Here is a 13,600-nt window from a genome sequence, read left to right as displayed (position 1 = left end):
GTTCTTTCTTACGTTATGCATTTATCGTGTTGCCCGAGATACTTGTTACAATCTATCTATTGAATATTACAAACAAATTATATTAATTTATAATATAATAATTTAATTCTTTTATTTATGATTTATAATTAAAGTACTTATGAATATACATATATTTTATATTTTATAGTTAGATTATAAAATATAATCATTATTTTATTATTTATTTGTAATAATATTATATATATTTATTTTTAAATAAATATATAATATTATTATATAATTAAATATTATTTTATTTTTAATTTAAAGTTATTATATTATTTAATAATATATGTAATATATATATAGGAAAATTTAAAATTTTATCATTTTTTTTACCGTGTGTACATATATACCACTCATTTTAAAAACTTAAACAAAAATACTGTAATAATATTACATTTTTCTAAAATATCATAATTAATGTAACTCATATAGAAAGAGAGAATATCATCTTTTTTTTTTCTCAGTTTTCTAGTGAGAAAAAAATCTCTACAGTATAGAAAAAAAATCTTTAACAAAGAAGACATGTGATTAAACAACAAAACTTGTATGTTATATGTTTTCTTTATGAACAATTAAAAATCAAATAATATATAATAGATTTATGTTCATGAGTTCATGTTAAATTTAATTTTGTTTTAATTTTATATTGTTAGATTGTTTAATATTGTTATTTCATGTTGTTTTTATTATTTAAAATTATTATAATATTATTTAATATTATATTAATAAGTATAAAATACAAAAAATTAAATATAAAAAATTTTTAAATGAAGAACGGGTTAGCATCGCCAACCCCCTATTGGATTTATTGTTTTTCCAGTTTTCTTCCATGCACTAAAATAAAGTTATTTGCAATATTTTAACTTATGTGAACCCACTGCATTGAAGAAAGATTTAAAATAAGCCATTTGCAAAAAAAATTTAGATTTAAAATCAGTCATTTGCAATATTTTAACTTATATGGGCCCACTGTATGAAAGGGAACTTAAAAAAAAAAAAATCTAAAAAGGGGATTGGTGTTGCTGCTAAGGGTTGTCGTTAACACCAAGGGTTGGCAACGTCAACTCGTTCTTTGTCTTAAAATTTCTCAGATTTAAAATTTTGTATTTTATAACCATTAATACAATATTATAACAATTTTAAATAATAAACAAAATATGAAATAACAGTATTAAATAATCTAATAACATGAAATCACAATAAAATTAGATTTTACATAAAGTTATGAATATAAATCTATCATACATTATTTAATTTTTAATTATTCATAAAGAAAATACATAACATACTGAATGTGGATGATTTTACTGTGAAGTTTTTATAATAAATGTTAATTTTCTAAATAAATTTAGCAATTTTATCTCTCTTTCACTAAAAAATTGAGGAAAAGGGAAAAATAGTATTATCTCTTTTTATATAAATTATATTAATAAGAGTATTTTAGAGAAATAAAATACTATTATAGTATTTTTGTTTAAGTTTTAAGATGAGTAATATATTTGTATACATGATAAAAAAAGTGGTTAAAAATTTCAATTTCTCATATATATATATTTTATATAGTTTTTTCTTATTTAAACTTCTTGAAAAATAATCGCTGTGGGTCACATGAAAGTCATGTCATCCATTGGCCAGAAAACGCCGCACAACGACACGCAAATCACACGTTGCCACACATAAACATTACCCACACATTTATAGTACTTATCATCACCAGAAAAACCTTTATTTGCTCTGTGACTTGCTGCGTCCTTCTTTTCTCCCTTTCTTTCGATTTAGGGCACACAAAAATCAAAACAAAACCAATAACAAAACTCGCTATTTGACTCAGTAAACTAACCCAAAAGGTTCTTGATCTGCCTCTCAGGTACTGTCACTCTCTCTTTCTTTCCCAATCGATGACTAGTTTGATCCGAGTTCACTTAACTTTTTACGATCCTCCCGCTGTATAACCTTTTCCTTTTTCAAAATATGCATATACGTTGGTTCTTCACCAATCACGATAATTTAATTAGTTTTTTTTTTTTTTTTGAGTTGAGACTTTAATTTGTTAGTGTCAGTTTATCTAAGCACTGAAGGCTTTGCTTGGTTGCTCAGAAGCTGCGGAAAAATTTATGGAAGGTTGATTTAAATATTTATATTTGGATTACGTAATTATTGTTGAAAGCTTTACGGAAGCAAGCGAAACTAGAGATTGTTTTTGCTTTTATTTTTGTGTGCTGATAATGAGATGTTTAAGCTCCAGATTTTAGTTGCTTCTGGTGCTTTCATATTCTAAGTAAAACAGTGACAGATTATTTTCTTGGTTTTTAGAATTTGGATGTGCTTTTTAGCTTATCGTGGATACTACATTCGCATTCATTTTCTATTTAGTTGATTTCAACATTACGTTAATGTTAATGTTTATAGCTTGCAGTTCTCTAGAAAATGGATCTAGTACGGACTCTTTTTCATTAATTTGTCTGTTATTATTTTGTGTACATTTGTGGGTCCTTTTTTCTATATTGACTCTGCTAGCGTTTTTGACAAACCATATTCTATATTGAAAATTGTCCCGCTTTCTCTTAACGAAATTTGATGTGTTGGAATAAATAATTGAAGCCTAATAGGACTCCTTTAACTAGTGTTTTTGTAAGGCTCTCTTATCTTTTCATCAAACATTATATTAATTTTGCAAAGATATAAACCCTGACATAAGGCCTTGAATACTGCCAAGATTCTGCCATTTCAAAATAGGTGTTATACAAAGTTGATTTTAGCTAAAGGAGTGAATGACCTGCAACTTCGTGTTGGGACTCTTTCTTGATGTTTGGCTCTGTGTTTGTTGCTTGTGACATTTGGGCTCCGTTCATTCTAGTCTCTATATTCCTCTCTCAATTTTGGTTGCCTTTTAACTTTCTTACCATAGTGTTGTCCTTTCAGGCTATAAATTGAATATTCACTGAGAAAAGCTTTTGGAATCAGCAATCTATCTCTTGAAATCAAGAAACAGGAGGGCTTCTTCCCAGCAAGGAATGTTTTTTTGCATGATCTTTTGACACTTGTGCAATGTCGGGGTTACTTAATGTATTGTCACTTAACTTGCAAACTCTAGGGCAAAGACTATCCATAGAGTTGTGGAGCTTTCATGTTGTTATTTTGCTTAATGGGATTTGTGCATTTTGTTTGTTGTGAAGTGGTTACACTTATAGAATTGGAATCTGCTTAGAGACAAATTTATTGATTCAATAATTATTGATGCTCTTCTCTAGTCTATAAGAAGCAATATGTGCACAATTTTTTTAGTATTTTATTTTCTTTTTCTGAATTTATTCTTATGAATTACTGATATTTCATGTTTATGTGATTAGTGGGCATTAGCAAGAGAGGAGTGATTTCAATTTTAATGTAGTTATTGGAGTTTACACTATTTTGAATTTGGTTATCCTTTGAGAAATTTGGCATCAAATTTAGTTGCCACCTTTGGATATAACAAATTTAGTACTTGTGACCCTGTTGCTTGCTTGTGGTAGCATTGTTTGCTTAATTGTATGTATGGATGAGTTATCAAATATCCACTGCTATGAATATGAAAATTATTGTTGCTTGCTTGTGTTGGATGTATCATTATTGCTATGAGCTTTGGGCTATCCTTTGTTATGCTTTTTATTTTGAAGTTTAACTTGTATTATCTGATTTTCTGGTCATATGCATTTTTTTATGGATTGGCCATGTTTTATCGGTTTTCTTTTGTAAAAACATTGAGACACTTTTGGCTGCAGTCTTCTCTCAATGGATCGGCTTCAAATATTCCAGACGGTGCTGGGCGATCATTTGCCACATCTTTCTCGGCACAGTCTGGTGCGGCTTCCCCTGTTTTCCATCACACTGGTGGGTGCTTTTTACTGCAGCTCTGCTAATTTTTGTTAAATTATAATTTTTATATAATGGCATCTTTTTTGTTTGCAGGAACTATTCAGGGACTTCATAATATTCATGGGAGCTTTAATGTTCCCAATATGCCAGGCACACTTACTTCAAGAAACTCAACAATGAATAATGTTCCATCTGGTGGGGTTCAACAACCTACTGGAAGCCTTTCTAGTGGAAGATTTGCGTCAAATAATCTGCCTGTTGCTCTATCCCAGGTACTTGTAATGTGCCCATGAATGGAATTTTCTGTGTATGTTCTCCTTCTCTATGTGTCATGCCCTTACTTTTCAATTAATTTGCAGTTATCTCATGGAAGCTCTCATGGACATTCAGGAGTCACAAACAGAGGGGGTATAAGTGTTGTTGGGAACCCTGGATTTAATAGTAACACAAATGGAGTTGGTGGTTCTATTCCTGGGATTCTTCCAACCTCTGCAGCAATTGCTAACCGAAATGCTGTTCCAGGATTGGGAGTATCCCCAATTTTGGGTAATACAGGTCCTCGCTTAACAAGTTCAATGGGAAACATGGTTGCAGGGGGTAACATTGGAAGGAACATAAGCTCTGGTGGAGGATTAGCTGTACCTGGTCTTGCATCTCGCTTAAATCTATCTGCAAATAGTGGATCTGGAAATCTGAGTGTGCAAGGACAAAATAGGTTGATGAGTGGTGTGCTTCCACAAGGTATCTTACCTTGAAATGACAGAATATTTTTTGGGACTAGGGATAAAAAGATTTTTGTTTATTGCTGACTCTTCTTCATCTTATGTGAAGATTTGTTGTTACCGGTTCTCCTGAATCTATTTGAAACTGCTGGATCAAGGCTGGATATTAGCTTTAAAGTCTACCTATTCTCTTATGATAATGTCTTGTCTATTACTACACACTCAGATACTTTTCACATTCTTTATGGACTTATTTCCACATGAATGTTCATGGAGGATTCCTGGCACTTGGGTGTGAATACCTTTTTATTCATTTATTCCTTAGGTTTCTCTTCTAAATTTTTGATTGATGATAACTGATTCAATGCTGCTTAATCTAGCTTTGTTTGATGGTGTAACCTGACATATTTTATATTCAGCATCTCCACAGGTTATTTCTATGTTAGGAAATTCCTATTCTGCTACTGGTGGTCCGCTTTCCCAAAGTCACATTCAAGTGAACAACCTAAGTTCTATGGGAATGTTGAATGATGTTAACTCTAATGACAATTCTCCGTTTGATATAAATACTGATTTCCCGCTGTTGACAAGTCGTCCTAGTTCAGCAGGAGGCCCTCAAGGTCAATTGGGTAATTATAGAGAGTTTGTGGAATTTGGCTTTTGGATACCTTGTTCTTTTTCTTGCAGCTGGAAATATAATTTAAACTGAATATTTCAGGTTCACTAAGGAAACAAGGTATTGGAGTTAGTCCCATTGTTCAGCAAAACCAAGAGTTCAGCATCCAAAATGAAGATTTTCCTGCTTTACCTGGATTTAAAGGTGTGTGGATAATTTTTTTGGCCTGGCTCATGATATGTGCATTTTACATTATGGTGTTTCAAATTAAGGTTTATCTACCATTTTTATACGGGAACTTGGGATCTCTCATGAGGAGAGTTTCAGTTCTTCAAACCCAATGGTTCACTGATGCTGAGTATTTGGGGATGCTGTGCTTCCATTTCTAAGACTTTCATAAATCTATTTTTGTGTCCCATAATTAATGATACTGAAAGGCAAAAGAGATCTAACATTGTGCATCGGTACACCAATGACAGTTGTTCTTTTACATAGGTTGACTTTTAGGCATTTACTAACTAATTATTTGAGAGAGAAAAAATTTTCTCATGCTCAATATGTAAAAAGCAATAAAGTTTAGAAAAGACACTTTTTAATGAAAGTTGGTTGGCTGCGGTAAACAAAAAATGTTGATCAGGTGCCCTAGATCTGGAAGTTGTTGACTATTTTGTTCGGTTTTATACAGGAGGTAATGCTGACTATTCTATGGATTTACATCAGAAAGAACAACTTCATGAAAACACCATGTCAATGATGCAATCTCAGCACTTCTCTGTAAGTTCTACTCTTCAAAGATTATCTAACTCTTTCCTTTTATTCATTTTTGTTTTCATATGTATGTTTTGTTGTTGCGAATTTCCATTTGTATTGGAATTATGCATTTTGCAGATGGGCCGATCTGCTGGATTTAATTTAGGTGGTACCTACTCTTCTCATCGTCCACAGCAGCAACAGCAACATGCTCCATCTGTTAGTAGTAGTGGTGTCTCCTTTTCATCGGTTAACAACCAGGATCTTCTCCATTTACATGGTTCTGATATGTTCCCATCTTCAAATTCAAACTACCACTCACAGGTGTGGCAGTTTGTTACTCAGATTTGTTTATTGTGTTTTGTCTTGTCATTTGCTGTTAACTTCTCAATGTATTTTGTACTGTGGCTGATAGGGGCCCAAAGAGGACATTGTTATTTAATTTCTTTCATCTTTCTCAAATAGAACTTCAAAGCTTAAATGCCTTCTAAGAAGGGTTAAACTGAATTATGGATCTATTTTTAAAGAATAAAAATACTGTTTCCTAAGTTTATTTGAACTTCCTAATTTGGGTTACTTTTACCTTTTTATCAGAAACTATTAATTTATGTGTTTGATTAAAATGTGGAAGTGGTAGAAATATTTGAAATGTGGCTTTCGGCATACTGGAAAGAACTGAGAGATTTATTATGAGGGATTAGTTTCACTCATAATATACTAATCCTTTGTAGACATTCTTTGCATAATTTTTTTATTTTGTTTTCTTATTCTGATGATCAACCCGTTTCATCTTCTGTTCAGACCAGTGGACCACCCAGCATAGGACTAAGACCTTTGAATTCTGCCAATCCAGTTTCTGGTATTGGCTCGTATGACCAGCTTATTCAGCAGTATCAACATCAGAACCAATCTCAATTTCGCCTGCAACAGATGTCTGTCAATCAGTCATTTAGGAATCAGGATATAAAATCCATGCAATCTGCACATTCTACTCCTGATCCGTTTGGCTTACTTGGCTTGTTAAGTGTGATAAAGATGAGTGATCCTGATCTGACTTCGCTTGCACTTGGAATTGACCTGACAACACTTGGGTTGAACTTGAATTCAGCAGAAAATCTTCATAAGACTTTTGGTTCACCATGGTCTGATGAACCAGCCAAGGGCGATCCAGAGTTCACTGTGCCACAATGTTATTATGCTAAACAACCACCTGTGCTACATGTGAGCTGCTCTTCACTTTTATTCTATGGTGGTTCATAGTACTTACAGATTTTCTCTTGCTTATTCTGCTATTGTCTGTTGTCTACAGAAAGGTTACTTCACAAAGTTTTCAGTGGAAACATTGTTCTATATATTTTACAGGTGCATCATCTTTTGTTTCATTTTTGTTGCATCAATGTCACATGCTTCAACTTTTTTCTATATGTATATATTTGCAACTTACCAACCATGGTTTCACACTTTTGCAGCATGCCAAAAGATGAGGCCCAATTATATGCTGCAAATGAACTGTATGCTCTCTCTCTTATATTTTTTTTGGTTCTGATGTTGATATACCCTTAACTGTTAAATATTCAATTCTGGTTTCCACAATCCATTTGGGATCTTCAATATTTTTCAATTTGTAACTTATTCTGAAAAATTGGGTAGTTGAGATAACTTTGACCACTTATGGCAGTTATAATAGGGGTTGGTTGTATCACAAGGATCATCGGTATTGGTTCATCAGAGTCCCTAATGTGGAGCCACTAGTTAAGACCAGCACATATGAGCGGGGGTCTTATCACTGTTTTGATCCAAGCACTTTTGAAACAATCCGCAAGGTTTGAGTGGCCTCTATCTTCATTCATTTATGTTGTGTTCTGATTGTTTGCCAGTAATTGACCAATTTTACCATACTGACAGTCGTTTTATTTATCTGCAGGATAATTTTGTTTTGTATTACGAAATGGTGGATAAGAGACCAACTTTACCGCAGCATTAACATTTTTTTCACTTCTTTTGATTTTACAATGTAAAGTTTCTATCATGGAAGACATTGATTAGAACGTCAGTCAGTTTGCATCATTAATGTTCATTTTAATTTAGCGAGAGTTAGCAATTGTTGCGTCGATCATGTTGCAGTACGTGGTCGCTTTTTAGCTATTTTCATCAGTATATACAAGGCCATGACTTAGCATCTGCCAGAAGAGCATATCTGTAAGGCTTTTGGATTCTGAGATGACATTATATTTTAATTTCCAAATTTTCGTTGCAGCTATTCTGGGAGTGTATCAAGGAATTTCCCCTATAAATCTAGGGTCAGAAAATTAGAAACTGGAACCAACTCACTAGTTACTAGTTATGACATCTTAAGACTTCAAATACGACTTGTATTTGAACCTCGTGGGTTGCGTTACAGGGAAAAAGAGTGAAAAACAAGTTGCTAATAATAGTAGGTGGTTTAGTTCAACTGGTTAATTATTTAAAAATAATATTTTAAAATTTTTTATATAATTTATTATTAATTATATATTTTGATATGGATCACATTAAAATATGTTTAGTTTGATTTTATATATATAATGATAAATAAGATTTTGTGTTTAAGTTTTTCTTGTAAAGAATTTTTTGAAAAGAATTAAATTTTTATGTTAATTGAGTTACCTAGTTTTATATCAATTCGTTCAGTCTGGTTGGTCGGTTGGATTTGATTTTAAAACCATAATAATGGTACTCACTGAAGCTGCAGAGACAAATCGAGTTAACTAAACAAGCGAAATCAAGCATCCGATTATGGGAGCAAAACGTCGTCGAGTTCACATCATTGATTTCGACCTTCTCCACACTGTCTCTGGCGAAGAATACATCACTCCTGTAAATATCTCTTTCTCAATATTATTCTGTTCGGTTCTGGAAAGCAGTATAAATTTACTTAACTGAAAGCCGAGTCGCTGACATTTGCCGCATTTTTAGTTTAGAGCGGGCTATTTTTCATGACCTGCTAAATTTATTAGCGATTTTTTTGGTGAAGTGATAAGAATGCATGTGACTGTTGTTAAAATTTAGTTTGCTGCGGTGATGCAATACAACGACTTGTTTCTGTTATCAAGAATGATTTCATCATGTATCGTCATGTTTACTGAACGAGCAAGCAGAAATGACGAGCCTTCTATTTTTGAATGGCTGGATGAGCCTTGAGCGGTATAACCCCAGCCCCCTACCATCAATTCATTAGTCCTCACTTTATACACAGTTAATTTGATTTAGTAATGTAATACATTTGAAGACCACAGAAAGGCGGCCACATGCTTCATCAATATTTGCCTTGTTCAAGAAAGCTAGGCCCTTCTAGGTAAAGTTGAAAGAGCATTTTATTACTGGTTTTCGTTCAAGGAAAAGTAATTGGTCATTTCGTGTACTTCTGTAAGCATTTCCATGTCTAATAACAGTCGAATAACTCAATTTATGTTTTCTTATGCATAAAACCCCTCTATTATTACAAACTATCTATTCAGAGCGTTAAGTTTCAGTTATGTGTAAAAAAGGAACATGGTGGAGGAAAAATTTTAAATTGCATACATTTTCTTATAATCATTGTTTAGAATCTCAGTATCTGACATGACTGACATTGAGCAGGACCTTGATCTGCTGTTCAAGGAGGATTTTCGAATACTCCTCATGTTTGAGGCTTCAATCCTATGCCTAATTACCCAATAACACATAGTACCTAATGTAGCAGCCATTATAACAGCTCCTACTATCGTTACTCCAATTGCCAGCCATTTATTTTGCTCTCCCACCACGATAAATGACATTGCTAAGTATGCCACTGAGACAAGCACACAAGCCAACCACATCACTTTGTTCATAATTGCCATCAACTTCTTCTTTGCTTTGCTCTCTATCACTACAACTGAGGTTTGTATCACCACAACTGCCAATGATATGAAGAGGGCAACGGAGTCAAAAATGAGGAAGATTAAAAATGCTGGTTGTGGTGCAACATTTGCTTCCCCAAGTGAGGTCCCAGGAGATAGTTTGTCACTCTCATCAATGTACTGTCCTGGGATTTGGAAAATGGCTGCAAACGCAACTGTGGCAATAAGAACTGCAACAACTGTTGTCGAGTTGATTGCATTATTTAGACCTTCAATATGCATTTTTCTGACATGTTTTGCAATGCCTTGCACTCGTTTTCTTGTCTGGCGTGTGTGCTCTAGCTGGTAGTGGACTTCATGCTTTATGTCACTCACAGTTTGTTTCAACTCACGAGCCGGATTTTTGGGCTGCGTTTTCATGTTTCTGACACTTTCAACTCCATGCTCCCTCAAGATGAGTGCAATGTCTGTTCGGGCAGTTTTCTCAGCAGTGTCTAGTGCAGTTTCGTTGCTCCTGTTAACTACTTTTGTATCAGTTTCACTTTTTGTCAGCATCAACTTCACAATCTGCACAAACAAGATATATATTGTTAGTTTTGCCTCTCATTTGACATTTTCTATGGTAAAAGTACTATAGTTTTCTTCAGTTTTGACAAAAAATAATAATAATAATAAAGCAATGAATCATTATTTCCCAGAAGAATTAATAAATTGAGAGCTGAAGTCAGCAATATGTAGAAGTGCATCCCTGAAAGTTGCTGTATCTGCAAAGCTAACAACAACATTTTAGATGCTGATTTATACATTGGCCATCAATCTTTTAATATAATCCACAAGAAAATTAGATAAATATATGTTTGTGTAATCAGAATTTATATGGTGATTTCTGTTTGCTATTAAACATACAATTGAGCAATAATTGAAGGGATGGTTCTTCTACACTAAACATTTGCCAAATCGACTACCATAATCTGAAATCTTCACATTTCTCATCATGACAGAATCACTGCCTTGGTTGACATAAAATGGATATTGTTAAGAAAAAATGAAAAATGGGTTTAATGTTAATCACTTCCTTCAGGAAACTTGATAAGCAACTATTCCAGATAGAGGGTGTTCTCCACAACTGATTCATACAAAAGTATACAAGGAATTTGAAAATTCGCAGACTGACATCAGGATTAGAATATTGCTACCCACATCATTTGGCCCTGATTCGAAGAAACTATAAACGTGCATTTTTGCTATTGTCTTAATACTCCCCTGCATGATAGCTGAAAGTATAATTCAACAGTAATTTTTATGAAGCTTTCAACTCAATCAATGCAGATATTCTGAGTGAAATGGTGATGGTCCATAAAAGAAGCATTAAATTTTATATGCTGTTGAATGATAACAAGGAATAAAAAGGGTAATTTACCTGAGCTCTACCCTTTCGAGTTGCTATATGCAATGGCGAATTGCCTTTAGTATCGACCATGTTTACAGATGAAGGCTCTGCCTTAATCAACTCCTCCACCACCTCAATATTCTGTCCTTTCACTGCCATGTGAAGTGCAGTTTGCCCCTTTTTATCAGTCCGTGTTGCAATCCCAGGATCTGCCGCTAAAAGTGCCTTCAAAACATCCAAATGTCCTTTCCTTGCTGCTGAATGCAGGGCGGTTTTTCCATTACTTCTAGCTATTGTTGCAAGGCTACTTCCTACATCCAACAAAAAGTTCACAACCTCTATATGCCCTTGAATTGCGGCCGTGTGTAAAGCTGTTGTGTTTGATAAATCAACAGTCATGGCCAATTCAGGGTGAGCCTCCAGAAGGACCTTCAATATCTCTACAACAAGTCAAGCACAAACTCATATTAATCACAGAAAAAACAATTACCACAATGACAAAGAAAAGAATATTTGTATTGAGAAAATACCCAAATCTCCTTGTTTGGCAGCAATGTGGAATGCGTCAAATCCATTTCTAGCTCTGATTCCAGCATCAGCAAGATCGAAATACTTGATTAACTCGCGAACCACATCAAGATCACCATAATCTGCAGCGACATAGAGAACTGTTTCACCAGAGCTGTTTTCTTTTGCCAACAATTCCTTCAATTCAACCTCCCCAGTATTAGTTAAAATTTCTTTGATTGCAGCTAGATTTCCTGCTCTTGCTGCAGAATGCAAATTTGTATCATCACGTTTTCCTGTTAATTGTTTAGTCATCTTTTTCCTAACTTGTGGTGCCTCCATTGTTGTAGCTTCTAAAAAGGCTTTTCCCCTCGGCTATTTCAAATCAATAAATATATACCCACTTCAAAATCGTTTATGCAACCCAATTATATCATCATTTTACCAAAATCAACTCCGAAAAATGACATGTAAACTGTTGTTTATCTCGCTGAGGACAAAAATTTGCTATCTCCTGCCTCCCATGTCTTGTTCTCTAGTCTGTTGCATTCCAAACTGTAAACCTGTTCACAAATAGAACTAAACCTGGTCAATTTTAAATCTCTTTCTAACATTCCCAACCATCAATTTCCATGATTAATCCACTTTTTTCTCCATTATTATCAATGAAAGCAACTGTAGTTGCTCATCAAGAACATGAAAATAAACAACCCAAAACAATGAAATAACTCATGATTAATGAAAATGATAATAAAAAACACTAGAACAAACAACACAAAAGCATGGTAAACGAATTTAATGTATTTTCTCCATTGCGATCATTGGAAAAACTCTTTTTTTTTTTTTTATTTACTTATTCTCATTGATAAGCAGAACGAATAAAGCAAAACAAAATGCATAAGATAAACATCAAACATGGCAATAAATATATATTACCTGGGTTTGAAAGCAGCAACTTTTATTCTCCTCCCCGGAATAGAAATGAATCCATATAATGGAGGAACCAGCAGAAGAAGGTTCTCAAAACAAAAACAGCCTTAATGGACTCTGAAACAAAATCTAGAAGAGTTTATTGTGGTCCATTTTTTGAGTGTTGAAGAAGAAGAAAGAAAGAAAGAAACATGTAGCGTAAGAATATAATTAAAACTAGAAGTTCAAAAAGACATACACGCAACAACAAACTTCTAAGAATCTAAGACCAAAGCTAGGAACTTTATACAAAAAGCCAAGCTTAAACCTATAAAAGAAGAGACTTTGGTCAAGACTCTGATGATGACAACCTTACAACTCCTAAATGAAAATTAAATGGCAACAGATAAGCAGAAGCAGAGGTATAATGGCTCATGAAACCAACTGAAATAACAGAACCACGCGCGTATTGCGTAAGCTTGACCCGACAGTTCACTGCATCTTTTATTTGCCATTTTTGTATAAATTCCATTCCTCTTTTATAATTAGAAAATCAGTTGTGTTCTAAGTACATATTTAAAGATAAATCAGCAACAAGAACACCTTAAATTTTTTTAAAAATCATTAAAAATAACATATCTTAAATTTTTGTTAATGTTGTGGGTGTGACACAGGTGAGTGGACATAGCACTCTGGAAAGGAAGCACCATGGTAGATAATGTTGAAATAAAAAAAGAAAATAGATAATGGGAAAAGGCGCCGGAGCCCTCCATAAATAGTGGAACTCAGGAACTCAGATTTCTCTCAGGTGAACACATCACTGTAATTATGCATCACCCAATCTTCAAAACCCATTGACTTAATACGTACAAATGCAACCACTTTCCGTTAATGGGTTCCATCAATTTCCCACAAGTATTCACTTTCATATTTAATAAAGTAAATTATCTCCATCACAGTGTGA

The 13,600-nt window shown here is 33.6% G+C and overlaps 2 protein-coding genes and 1 non-coding gene across 5 annotated transcripts; 1 reads left to right on the top strand and 2 right to left on the bottom strand.

Moving 5' to 3' along the window:
* Positions 1–1,737: 1,737 nt before the first annotated feature.
* Positions 1,738–8,230, top strand: LOC123208929 (probable NOT transcription complex subunit VIP2). Of its 3 annotated transcripts, none has more exons than XM_044626581.1 (14): positions 1,738–1,894; positions 2,950–3,093; positions 3,789–3,897; positions 3,976–4,154; positions 4,242–4,623; positions 5,024–5,224; positions 5,323–5,424; positions 5,906–5,994; positions 6,109–6,294; positions 6,772–7,191; positions 7,280–7,332; positions 7,440–7,481; positions 7,649–7,793; positions 7,895–8,230. In XM_044626581.1, the coding sequence occupies exons 2-14, from the start codon at positions 3,076–3,078 to the stop codon at positions 7,952–7,954; spliced, it is 1,986 nt and encodes a 661-aa protein (XP_044482516.1). In that variant the 5' UTR covers positions 1,738–1,894; positions 2,950–3,075; the 3' UTR covers positions 7,955–8,230. The 3 variants fall into 3 exon arrangements, with proteins under 3 accessions (XP_044482516.1, XP_044482514.1, XP_044482515.1); XM_044626579.1 differs by having other exon boundaries at positions 5,024–5,233; XM_044626580.1 differs by lacking the exon at positions 1,738–1,894 and adding an exon at positions 2,126–2,148 and having other exon boundaries at positions 5,024–5,233.
* Positions 3,817–3,897, bottom strand: LOC123209860. Its single transcript, XR_006501167.1, has one exon. It is a non-coding gene; the product is annotated as a small nucleolar RNA snoR35 (small nucleolar RNA).
* Positions 8,231–9,505: 1,275 nt separating the features above from the next.
* On the bottom strand, positions 9,506–13,379 carry LOC123199495 (ankyrin repeat-containing protein At5g02620-like). Its single transcript, XM_044614529.1, has 4 exons — positions 12,664–13,379; positions 11,751–12,290; positions 11,251–11,660; positions 9,506–10,397 (listed from the first exon to the last, which is right to left on the bottom strand). Exons 2-4 carry the CDS (start codon positions 12,067–12,069, stop codon positions 9,519–9,521), a joined length of 1,608 nt encoding a protein of 535 aa, XP_044470464.1. The 5' UTR covers positions 12,070–12,290; positions 12,664–13,379; the 3' UTR covers positions 9,506–9,518.
* Positions 13,380–13,600: the final 221 nt, after the last annotated feature.

This window comes from Mangifera indica, chromosome 2 (assembly GCF_011075055.1).
Source record: "Mangifera indica cultivar Alphonso chromosome 2, CATAS_Mindica_2.1, whole genome shotgun sequence".
NCBI classification, from domain to species: Eukaryota; Viridiplantae; Streptophyta; class Magnoliopsida; order Sapindales; family Anacardiaceae; genus Mangifera; species Mangifera indica.
This window is presented reverse-complemented; position numbering and strand designations above follow the sequence as displayed.